The 13,000-nt window shown below is 37.4% G+C and overlaps 1 protein-coding gene across 1 annotated transcript in view; it reads right to left on the bottom strand.

Annotated features, from left to right (window-relative positions):
• tnn (tenascin N) overlaps positions 1 to 13,000 on the bottom strand; it is a 44,871-nt gene that overhangs the window by 23,350 nt on the left and 8,521 nt on the right. Inside the window, exons 2-7 of the mRNA XM_068340972.1 lie at positions 9,437 to 9,564; positions 9,131 to 9,331; positions 8,374 to 8,748; positions 2,280 to 2,413; positions 2,041 to 2,170; positions 561 to 743 (exon numbers count right to left, since the gene is read on the bottom strand). Coding sequence (XP_068197073.1) covers positions 561 to 743; positions 2,041 to 2,170; positions 2,280 to 2,413; positions 8,374 to 8,748; positions 9,131 to 9,331; positions 9,437 to 9,564 — 1,151 coding nt within the window. The remainder of the gene's footprint in view (positions 1 to 560; positions 744 to 2,040; positions 2,171 to 2,279; positions 2,414 to 8,373; positions 8,749 to 9,130; positions 9,332 to 9,436; positions 9,565 to 13,000) is intronic.

Below are 13,000 nucleotides of genomic sequence, written 5' to 3' on the forward strand. Positions count from 1 at the left end.
TAAATCTTATCACTTGCAACTAACTTTATGAATTCCTACAGAAACTTTTTGTTTTTATATGGATTAAAGGTAAGATTTGTATGATATCACAACCCGTGTTTCAAGACATCTTTAACTGTTTAACCTTTTTTTTTAAACTTCACAATATTCTTCTTATGTACTTGTTGCACAAAATCACATCTGAAATGATCTATGAGATAGAGGAATTACTTTTGTGAGAACAATTATTATCAATTGTCATAGGAATTTGAAGGATATTCCATTGAAGCAATGTTTGGCCTGTGGCTAACAGAATATAAATGAAACACCTAAACCCAGTAGTTCAAACAAAGAGATTCATTGTCTCATTTGATGCTGTACAAGAATCTTCACACACACACACACACGCACGCATGCACGCACGCACGCACACACACACACACACACACACACACACACACACACACACACACACACACACACACACACACACACACCGGTATCTGCAAGTTTTGAAAGAAAAAAAAAGAAAGGCTCTGATTCAACAATTCAAATATACATGTACTTCTTACAATATTTACCCATTATTGTGTGTTGGATGCGTGCCTCCTGGCTCTTCTCTATGTCCAGCACTTCTTGGTGTCCTTCTGGGTCAGTGTATGTGAGCCTGAAGTGATCCACTTCGGCTGCTGGGTTGCTCCAGTCCAACTGGACAGAGACTTCTGTCTGGCCAAGAACTCTGACATTATCAATAGTGCTTAGATCTGTAAGAGATACAGGTCAGACAACAAGGTGGACAAGGCCCTTAAACAGGAAAAGCAGCTACAGAGATCTTTAAATCACAAGTATCATCCCTGATCAGCTGATGTGTGCTTGGGTTTGATTAAGCACTGTATAAGTAAAAGCTGATTGATACTACTCTGATATGAGCTTCATTTTGTATTCTTTGGTTTCTTTTGTGTTTCAACAAATTGCAGTGTATTACAGTAAAAAAAATTATGTAGGATATCCACTAAATATGTTTTAACCTAACAATGCAGCAAACATGCAAACCTATCATTGCAACATTACTCTGAGGTTCTATACTTGGATTATCAGCAGATTCAGTTCTGAGAGGGAAGGAGCAGAGCCATCAAAATATGATATATATGCAACTACATGAACACACAAGTACCATTTATAATATTTGAAACATGGTGGATAAAGAAAAGCTTTTCTAGATTGCAGTTTGAAGTTGAAAACTGTAGCCCGAGAAATATGTGTCTCATGCTGTGTACTGCTCACACAGCCTCAAGCCCGATGATGGCATGGCTTCTTGTCCCCATATGGGATTGGTATGGTCTAAGAGATTTTCCATAGCTAACCAAGCTAAACACACATTACAGTCCAACTAAATCTCTGTCTGTCTTGCCCACCAATCCTGTCTGGTAATGTCTTTTTTTCACTTCTGTCTGTACCACATCTCTGAGCAAGTGTGATATCCATTAAATCTGTAGAGCTATTTCCTTGTAATTATCTTTCACAAACCACTGCTTAATGAAACAATTTATAGTAATGATGGGTCTAAATTTGGGTTTTAATATATGTTTTTTGCCAAAATCATAAAAAATACATTGATGAAAAGTTCTCTTATCTTCACAATTAACTGCAATTTAGCATAAGGAGAACAGATTTTTAATTGATGTGTGAATATAGTAAATATACATATGACATATGTCTATAACTCTTTTTATATAAATTGTTCCCGCCACTTTCCTTTAAAATCTCAACCTTCAAAACCTTCATCATTTGATAGCTTGCTGTGTTTTTTTATGTTTCATGATGCATGTTTAAATTTGACCCTAAACAAAATCATTTAACAGAAAATTTAACTAGAACACCATTGTTTATCTTACCTTCCTATGAAGACTTCAATAGGTAACATATGCCTTTGCCCTGTGTCACAGACACATTCAAGGTAAAATGCTGCACCCATTCTCATTCCACCTCAATGGTAATGGGTTTTATTCAGCTCCATGCTCATTTACCCAAGAATATCAAACATTTAAGGGATATTCTCACCTGTGGTGGCTGCAATCTTGTCTGCCTCACTTTGGAGCTCTTTGATGACAGCACACACTTGGACAATGTAGGTGACCCCAGGGGACAGTCTAGATATGAGGTAGGAGTTCTCTGTATTGGGGACTTGAATCTAGGTCAGATGAGTCAGAAGTTTTGAAATATGTTATAGAAATATACAGGCCTGCTTTTTTCCACATATCTAGGGATACAATCCCATATAGAAAAAATAAAAAACCTACTTGTTGCAGGATATTCTCCTTATCTTTTGGATGATATGCCAAAATATAATACTCTGCCCCATGAACTGGATCCCACTCAACCAGGAGGGAGACGTCAGTGAAGTGGACCAAACGCAGGCCCTGAGGGCCAAAAACTGAAACAGGAGAAAATAATTAATAAAGTTTATAGCTTATTTTAGTAGAACATTATTGAATATATCACTGGTGTGCACATTTAATTTCATTTCAATGAATGGAAGCATGTAGAGACTGAAAATATGCTTCACAAACTCTGTTAAATATCTGAATAAGTAGTCTTTTAGTTTTTGGTCACAGTTGCATTGGCATTATTATTGGCAGTGAAGCCATAATAACTACAGTATTTTCTGCACTATAAGGCGCACTGGATTATAAGGTGCACCTTTAATGAATTGATTATTTTATAATTTATTTCATATATAAGGCGCACCAGATTATAAGACGCATATAACAAAAAAAATTTAAATAGATTTTAAAAACTAGTGTCTGTAGTTGCGCTATCCGTCCACTAGTTAGAGCATTCATGACTGTGAGTACCTTCAGTCAGCTGTGAACGACCGCTATTGTTATTTCTATGAGGCCATTCTGAGGCCCTGTCCACACGATGCCGGAACTTTTTGAAAACGCAACTTTTTTGTTGCTTTTACGCCTTCCCTCCACACAACAACGCAAATATCCAAAACGAAAATGCAACTTTTTAAAAACGCTGGCGTAGGTGGATTCTTTTAAAAACGCTGGGTCTGCGTTGTCGTGTGGACGGTGTATCGGCAACTTTTTAAAAACACTAACGTCTTGCCTACGACGAAAACCGCTGTGACGTCATATTTATGGGCTTATGTGTACAAACATGATGGATGTACGAACCTTGTTGATGGCAGCATTCTTGCAGGCGTTTTGTGACAACAAAACACAGAGGATTCCTACTGGATAAAATTTGACTCAATACTGCCACCACATGGTTTGGCATGCTTATAGCCGTCTTCGAAAACGCACTGATGTGTTTACGTGTGGACGGAAAAATTTTTGAAAACGCTGTCGTGTGGACACAAATCGTTTTTGAAGCTTTTGTAAAAAGTTGCGTTTTTAAAAAATCCATCATTGTGTGGACGGGGCCTAAGTTTAAAGTGGGTTATTTCCGGGGCCACAGTAGTTGGGAAATACTGAGATCAGTCAGTCAGTCAAACTTTATTAATAGAATTGTTGAAAATTCCCTGTTTTGCTACGTTATCGTAGCCAGGTACTGCTGCTCTCCGCAGGCTCAGGCTGCTCTGCAGTCAGACAGCAGGTCAATGAGAGCGGCACTTCTGCGACGCCCCTTGACTACCGTTGTTAGGGGGTGTAGTGCCTTCTGAGGGTGCCTCCTGGTGCGGCATGACTGTCGGCCAGACTGCCGGCTTTTTTTCAGCGATCTTGTTTTTAACCAATACTAATATTAATATTAATCCATATACAAGGCGCATCGGATTATAAGCCGCACTACGGGATAATGAGAAAATGATGGGCTTTTAGGTGCGTCTTATAGTTCGGAAAATACTGTAATTTATAAATGACTGCAAAATAAAAATTTATGACATTAAGCTATTAACATTTCAGTTAGGTTGCTAACATTTTTCACTTTTGCTTTGACCAAACAAGCTACATTTCCTTCACTCACTGGCTACCAATGAGCTAAAAAAGTTGATTTGTGAGCTACAGAAAACACTTTGCAAAGACCAATTTGACATGTTTTAAAGAAACTCCATGTACAGTAATTTAAACCCCGTGATTGAAAGCAGGTCTGGTGTTCATTGTGATGGATTTCTGGATTTAAGCAAATTTCATGTTTTTAAGCATTATAGTATACAAAATTAACAGACAACAACCAATGGCTGCCTGTGACTTGAAATAACATGGAACACAGTTCTGTTATAACCATTTAAAAACCTAATGGGCATTCTTCTCTCCTACGTGTCTGTTCATCCAGACCATGACAGAGTTCATGAACCAGACAAAAACAATGGATTATTATAAATAGTGAGGTTTCTCTCCAAATCTGAGATGGAAATTGGGAAATCTAATGCTGCTTTTAAGTGGTTATACAAGGCCTTCAGTGGTTCCACATTGGAAATTATATGTCAGGGCTGAAATGCCAGGTATGTAACTGCAGAGGAGTACAATACAGCAGCCAGAAATGAGAAGACACCAAGTCAGCAGTGTTGGGACATGAGGCTTTCCCTGTACATTTAGTGGGTACGATTCACGGAAATAAATGGTGGCTGGTGGTACATTTGGAGAAGCACAGCAGTAAATGTAAGCATACTCCAAGTTGAAAAGTGAAGGATTTAGAGTAATGGAGGAGTTTACCACAAATTTGGTTGAGAAAATGTTTCCCTCCATGGTCCTGTTCCATCCAGTAACAATTAATATCCCTCTGTTCCTGTGCTGAGCACAGCCAACAAAAATCTTTAAGTTAAAATAAAATTACTCAGCAGCTGAAATGATTAGTCACATATTAAGATTGTAAAAGTAAAGCTAATCATATTTTATGTCTCTGAACATTTTCATTTCTTGTTATTTTTCTGTGTTCTATTTTCTAGTTCTGCCATCTGTTCCCAAATATTATAACATTAGACATATCAGCTGTTATGTTCCTTGAAAATCCAACACAATGGATGTGGTAGAGTGGGTCGTCCAATGATCACAGGATTGGCAGTTCAATTCCTACTCCCACCCAGTTACCTCGGAATGTGAGCTGATGGTGGAAGGTGTCAGCTCACCTCCCAAGCACTGCTGAGGTGTCTTTGAGCAAGGCGCCATCCCCCCTACAAGCTGCTCATTTGGGCCGCACCAAAAAAAGGGGGCTGCCCGTCACTCTGCTTCTCATTGTATATATTGCATGCCTGCACTCCCCTTGTGCGTGTGTGGGTGTGTTTAGGGGCAAGTACGCACATATCAATACACATCTTATCACTATTATTCCTAACACAAAAATCAACATAATCTCTTTTTTAACACTCCTATGCCTCCTCCCCGACTTTTCCCTGATAAGAAATGTCACTATTGATTTTGGACTACTTCCAATAGCACCTACACTCAGAGCAGCAGATCATTCTTTGTACAGAGAAACAGAAGCAAAATCCTCATCCAGGCTGACAGAGCTGACCTACTGCTGCAAAGACTAAACTATTCCAGCTTCCAAATCACTGGTTCGGGTCCTGAAACTTGTTGTAGATCTTCTTTTAGTGGATCAAAAATTGTATCAGTTGTTGAAAATCCCTTGTGTTTGTGTCTGCACTCTATTTTTGGTTAAATGTAGAGCAAGAAATACCTTTAACAAAAACAATTGTTGCCAAATATACAATAAACTTATTCTGCAAAACTAAACTTTGTGCAGTTTTAATGCAACGAAAACTTTAAAATCTCCTTTGAATTAACTGTCACATTATTAGCTGCTGTATGGCTTAATGCTGCTATTCCCTTTTCTGGTTGTGCAGCCCTAAATTTCCACAAAATGCCATTTTGTACAATGCAATACAGTAATAGTGGTTTGATGAAGAGTGCATGCAAAGAGAAATGATTCTTTATAGGGGTTAAAGATGTATTCCCAAAAGACTGATGGGAGTTCTTATGTATAATCCTGTGGTATACAGTATGTGACCTGATGTCATCTACAGGTCACAGCTGTCAGCGGTCAAAGGTTCAGGTCTCTAAAACAGTCCCATCAGCTGCTATTTCCTAAATACGTAACTGGAGAGATGCTTTAAATTCTGCGCAAGAAGGTCGCCATAGACATAACTGCCACTAAGAAAGCATTAGATTGCTGCATTGCCTGTTTAAAATCTCTAAATTATACTAACTGTCCCTTATTATTGTTAGGTAATGATGGATAACGCTTGATTGTGGACTGTATCATGCAAGTCAGTGAATAAAATTACCTTGGCAAAAACTTTTTTTTTAAAATATTGTAACATTATGGGCACATATAAATTGTTTTCTTGTTCTTCTTTAGCTGTGATTTAATTGCAGTTGTCCCACAACAAACACAGTGGCTCTTCTCTACATTTTACATCATTTTTTGAGGATTCTTCTTTGTTTTGTTTTTATTGTTCTGGAATCCAACAGTAATCGTGGGTGAAATAAGCTACAATCATATCAGCTGGCAATGTTTATAGAATCAAAACTGTTTTTGTTTTTTTTAATCAGATGTGATGTTATTGAGTTTCATTACTTTCATATGTTTTTTTTTTAAATTAAATTGATATGGACTGTGAAATTACTTAACCCTAGAGAACCCACACCCATTTATCCTTACAGGAAAACTATGTGGGTAATACCACAGAACAACTGGACCATATAGAACACATTTCTGAAGTTTTTTTCAGAACAATAAAACTTCGTTTTTGTATTATTTTATTACTATTTCGGAGAGATCACTTTCTGTCACAGACACATGACTGTCACATGATCATGATACCAGGATGTTGTGTATATATCTCTTAGGGACTTAACAAGTTAAAATCAGACATAAAGCTTTATAACGAGACGGACATGCAAAGTGCGTGTCAAACCGGTGTCACCATGGGTCCTCTCAGGTTCAATTTCAATTTTAATTATTCCATAATTTGATTGCAGCTCAAACCAAATGCATTTATAACCCTGTATTTAATGCAATTTGGACAATAGTAAAAACACAAGTATAAATGATGACACGAAAAAAATTATTTTCCTTATAATGGGAAGGTTGGTTGGCTAGGTGATTGGTTGGGTGGTTGGTTTGTCAGTAAGGTTATGGAAAATAGAAGTACTGTAACTACCAAGTTGCCATGAGAATATGAGTCTTTGGCAAAAATAGATCCATAAATTTTGGTGTGGATTTAGATAAAAGGTACAGCTCTGGGATTGTTTTTCTCTTTCTTCAATATTCCTACTAGATGCAGAGTATTTTCATTCCTGACACTGCATTTAATTTCTCTGTAAATAATGCACAAGTGAAATGCATTAGGGGTTTTTATGTTTACATAAAGAGTACTTTGCCCTGTAAATTACGCTCAAAACGCTATGAGCTTGATTTTGGATAAGACATGATTAAATTAAAGGAGACTGCAGGGCATTGTTGCATTTGTACCTGTATGGTTCTATTGAGTGCTATTATAGATCTCTCTATGAAGAGTTGAAGTGTTTGCTGGAAAATAGGATTCATCATAACCAGAACAGATGCTAGCAGATGTTATAAGTATAAACTGATTGATGGAACGCTTAAGAATCGATACAGGTAAATTCCAAAAACTTTTACTCAAGGAAATAAATTTATGTGAAGGTGACTTGAGCTTAAGGGACAAGCATTATATTTTAATAGTCCCAGAGCTCCTTTAAGCATCTGTTTATTTCCATGAGGTACAAATTAATATTCACAGCTTAATGTCAGTAGAGCCATTTAGGTGACTAAATAGAAATGTGAAAGTTAATTCTCAAACTAAGTGTAAACCTGGGTCATAAAAGATATATTAAGCTGCACCCTGGATAATTTACTCATAAAAAGACCATGCTTTCTCAGAGACAATTACTCTAACAGGCACACTGGAAATGTTCCCAATAGCATAATACCAGTCTACAATAAAAAAAATTTTTTAAAAATACTGTATGTCTGCAGAGATACCTAGCAAGCGTTTTTTTGTTTGTTTTTTGTTTTTTTTCAGGATTTACTGACCAAAATTGATGTGCGATTTTTATATTCCACTTTGCATTGTTCTAAACAAACATGACAATGGCATGATAAATGTGTTTATTTAAATAGAATTTAGAGAAATAATATTAGATTCACATGAGGGAACAGAATATCTGCCTGATCACAGGTATATTTGGTTTTTTGTGACATTTATATCTGAATTATTGCGAGTGCCACAAGTGTCACAAACTGTTGTGCTGGTGTTGATTTGTGACCTTCACAGATAAGAGTATAACTAGCGTATACTGTATGATATCCATATATGTCTCCGAGTGTTTTGGGATCTTCCTCGTAGTAGGTTCAGCCACAATGCCCCGTCTGATACGCCATAAAACAATTGTGTTTGTGTTGTTGTGTATTTGAATAGCTTACCTAATGAACAGTCTTCCCCATAAAAGCCTTCATCGCAGATGCACTGGCCATCCACACACTGGCCGTTACCAATGCAGTCATTGAGACACTTCTGGATGCTGCAGTCATCACCAGTGAAGTGAGAGAAGCACTCACATTTTCCATCAATGCAGTGGCCTTTATCATTGCAGTTGTCCGGACACATCACCTGGCTGCAGCTGTCTCCTTTGTAGCCCTGATAACATACACACTTCCCATTCACACATCGGCCATTGTCACTGCACTCATCAGGGCAGGTGGAGTCGGAGCAATCTGCGCCTTCCCATCCCGGGTTACAGAGACAGCTGCACGTGTTGTGTTGGTAGGTACCATGGCCGCTACAACTTGTGTCCATTCCTTGAGAAAGAGGATTTGAGAGCTGTTACTGTGCAGATGGTGAGCAAATTATTCATAGTTACAGGATGAAATGTAGGTTTCAGGTTTTCTTTTAATTAATTATGTTTTGTTTTTTTTAAATAATCACTTTGAGTACTGTAACCTCTGAAGGAAGAATCTCAACATGTATGAAGTTCTTCTGTATCTTTTCTTAATTTCAGTCTCTTTAGTTAAAGTAATTAGTTGTATTCTTTCTTTTTTGTAAATGACTCATAGAAAAACATTTTCAGAGAAGTAGAATAAGACTCCATGTGACTCCCATCTTCTCTTCCAACTTGTTTGCCCTCTAAATTGCAGGTCAAAAAATGACTTAACTACAGTATATCAGGCCATGACAGTCTACCTGCAGCACCATCTCCTCCACAACATCCTTGAGTGCACTGTGTCTTCAGGTAGTTAACTTCCTCTTCCAGCCCATTGACTCTGTACAAGAGTGACTTGAAGCTTTCTGACTCCTCACACTCACACTTTGGTGTCCGCAACCTGATATTGTGTCTGAAGATGATGTTGTCCTCTCCATTTGGAACGGTTCCTGTTTGTAATCATACAAAAATATGACAGTCACTTACTAGTTATTTTCATATTTCATTCATAATCCATGTGTTAAATAATGCTTCAGTTCTCCATCAGTTTTAGATTTTATTATGACCTGTGTCATCCTGGGTTTGTACCGGCTCAAGATTACAAATGGAACTCCCAGGAAGGTCAATTTGATAGACATGACCAAATGTGACCCCCTGTTCAGGCACCGAGGGGTTTGGATGGTTCTCGGCGGAGCTGAAGGGAGAGACAATGCAGAGTAGGGCCAGAAAGCACAATGCTCTCCATCTGAGTCTGATGGTCATGGCTAGGGAAAGAGAGAAAAAGATAAAAATACAGATAATCTTTGACTTTTGTCAACCGTCAGTGAAACAATTGAGATGCCTGTTTCAAATAGGACATCAAATGATTGATGATTTATGAAATATTTATTCAATCTATAATGTTAGATGGAGTTTTTGTGTAAATATTGTATGTTTGACTTGAATTACTTTTAACCAAATACCAAGATGTTTGTCATGGCTGAGTATGGAGGATGTAAAGATCAGTCTGGGCTTTTCAAACATTTAACTGCGTTCATGGTGGTACAGCTGCATATTCAATCTCAGGAAACCTTTCTGTAACCTGTGTGTGTGTGTGTGTGTGTGTGTGTGTGTGTGTGTGTGTGTGTGTGTGTGTGTGTGTGTGTGTGTGTGTGTGTGTGTGTGTGTGTGTGTGTGTGTGTGTTGGTTTCTCATTCCATATTATGGAAGTAGAAAGTGAGCAGTCATCACTTTGCTGAATTGTGCTCATTCAGTGTTTCAGAACTTCAGTAAGCAGAGAAATCCAATCATGTCATTCTGCCTAATGACAATGATGTCATGTCCCTGGGAAGATAAAATTAGATACTTTCAAAACGGTAGGCCTAATGTAACCATCAGTATTCATATGTGGGGGGACTTAGGTCTTATTCTGGTATGAAAATGTGTGTTATTATGGAGAACACTTCTGACCTAAATGTATTGAGCTCGTGTGGTCTATGACATATGGTTCATACAGTAAGTGTTGCAATTAGTGTTGCATGATGGAAACTACATAGCAATATGTAGAGTAGTATCCAATGGAATTTGACTGTAGTGGTAAACCCAAATAGAAAACTGTGAAGACCACAGAAGACAAGATGTTATTATAGATGTATACAACATCAATTTAGATTTGGAGGGCACTTGGCTTTTGGAGTGGTGGGTTTTATACATTCTCAATAACTATAAGGATTCAAAACAACAAACTCCAGTAATTTGATACTTTAAATCAAGTGCATTCTGTGATTCAAATTTTTCACTCCTTTTCAGGGAGTGACTTGTTTCACAGAGTGTAACTCAGTAAGACAGACCTTGTTTGGTGATTTTAGGTGTCATTGAATGTCTTCTGGTTAAAAGTTTGAGTCTGGTGTCTGGTGCCAGTGCAAGAAACTGAACATATGACATCACTAGGAAATTACTTTTTTGACCCTTTGTGGTGGCCATATCCTTACTGGGGGTTATAAGAATAGCCAAGACTAAAGATGAGGTGAAGGAGATATTAACGGAAGGAGCTGGAAAGAAACTGAAAATGAAGGGAAATTGAGATGAAAATCCTCAAGCGGGAGCGAGATTAAGTGAGTGAGATAGAGTGAAAATGTGATCGCTGGAATGATGGAAGGAGTGTTTTGGATCAGTGACAGCCAAGCAGTTAGCCACATTACAGACAGTATACTATACTTGTGTGGAAAGACACTGAGAGCTGTCACATAGAGATGCTTAACGACCATGTTTATAGGTCTCTGTCAAGGTTTTATTCAACGCTCTCTGTTTCCTTCTTTCTCTTAGAGGTGATAGCGAAGCACTGTAGCCTTCCAAGAATAACAGAGGGCAGATGGATTCATAGCAAGAATGAAATAACATGGATGGATGGATGGATGGATGGATGGATGGATGGATGGATGGATGGATGGATGGATGGATGGATGGATGGATGGATGGATGGATGGATGGACGGATGGATAGATGGATATCTTGAAGCAGTGGTAGTTCTAGGGGTGGGGTGGGTGGGGTAGAACATGTGTTTTTTTGTTGTCATGACTGTCTGAAGTAGGCTAAAATCACACATGGCAGAGAATTGTACTGTCCATATTGTGGTGTTTTAGGCCCATAGCAACAATTTTTATTCAATGGTGGAAATGAATTGTTAGTATATTTATATAACAAAGAAGTCTACATTTATTGTATGACATACAGTAAATGTAGACACAACAAAATACATTTACCATGTTTTGCTCAATCCTATTGATTGCTATTTATATTTCAAATCTATATTAATTTATTTGAGGATTCTGCTTTTAATTTAAGAATGTATTTAACTTTTATTGTTTTAACTGACTAAACGTCCAAATCTTTTTTCTCTTTGTTCTATTTTATATACTTAGTTTCTCATTTAGTTTAAAGAACTCATTTAGTCATCAGAGATAGTGCAGCAATACACCATTACCCAGTGGTGGGCTGTCAGGGCCAGCAAGGCCTTCTTTGCTGGCCTAACATAACCAGATATCATGATAATATTTATGTTAAAAGTTAATGATATTGTAATGCACTCATATATATATATATATATATATATATATATATATATATATATATATATATATATATATATATATATATATATATATATATATATATATATATATATATATATATATATATAATTTTTTTATTTTTTTTTAATTGATTAACAGTATATATGTTGATTAACAGTCTAAAGACTGTTCTTTAGACTGGTAATCAGTAAAAACAAAGAATGTCAAGCTTTCCGTGCCGCCTGGTACGTAATGTCCCGTCGCAACCCGGTGGTTAAGGACCACTGACATGGACAGATGTAATAGAGAATCGGGTAATTTTTCAAAATAAAACAGCTTTCAGACTCCGAAATAAATAAAAAGGAATTTAAATTATTTTTTTCTTCTGTGCGGCCCGGTTGGGGACCTGGTTGGGACGTAGCTGTCTTCACACTCTGTGCTTGGCCAATCACAGAACGGTCTCAATTTTGAGACCGTTCTGTCAATAGTTTTAAAATAAACAATAAATATAGCAACTTCTGACCAATCCATATCAATTTCAGACTTAAATAATGTACCAATTTAGGCCCCACACATTTCTGGTCAAAACACACCCACTTCAGGTTTAGGCCCTGCCCATTGCGAGTACAGGTACGAGTACAGATAATTTAGATGGTTGAACAGATAAAGATAGTGGTTTACTCGCTCATTAATACCCATGTTGACCTAACATGGGTATTAATTTTTGACATCAGCCACAGATAATTTATCCACGTAATACTTAGCATCAGAGGTTCTTAATTACATCTGAATGCTGTCTTGACAACTAAATACACCAGGAGTTCTATTCTCAGGAGTGTATCCAATCCTCAATAGTGTGCATGCACCAAGGCGTCACAGCCTATCTCAGTCATGGTGGCTGCATTAGTAATAAAACTAGTGTTCCAGCCACCAAACCTAAAAGCCCACATGCCATACTTAAACCACTAAAACATCCCTTTTTAACTCAGAACTGTCACTGATCATAGTAACTGCTCCCTTAAGAGATGTCCAATCCAGTTAAAAACCAAACATAACACAGTATTTCGTATTTTTATTGAC

Source organism: Antennarius striatus, chromosome 18 (assembly GCF_040054535.1).
Source record: "Antennarius striatus isolate MH-2024 chromosome 18, ASM4005453v1, whole genome shotgun sequence".
Lineage (NCBI taxonomy): Eukaryota > Metazoa > Chordata > Actinopteri > Lophiiformes > Antennariidae > Antennarius > Antennarius striatus.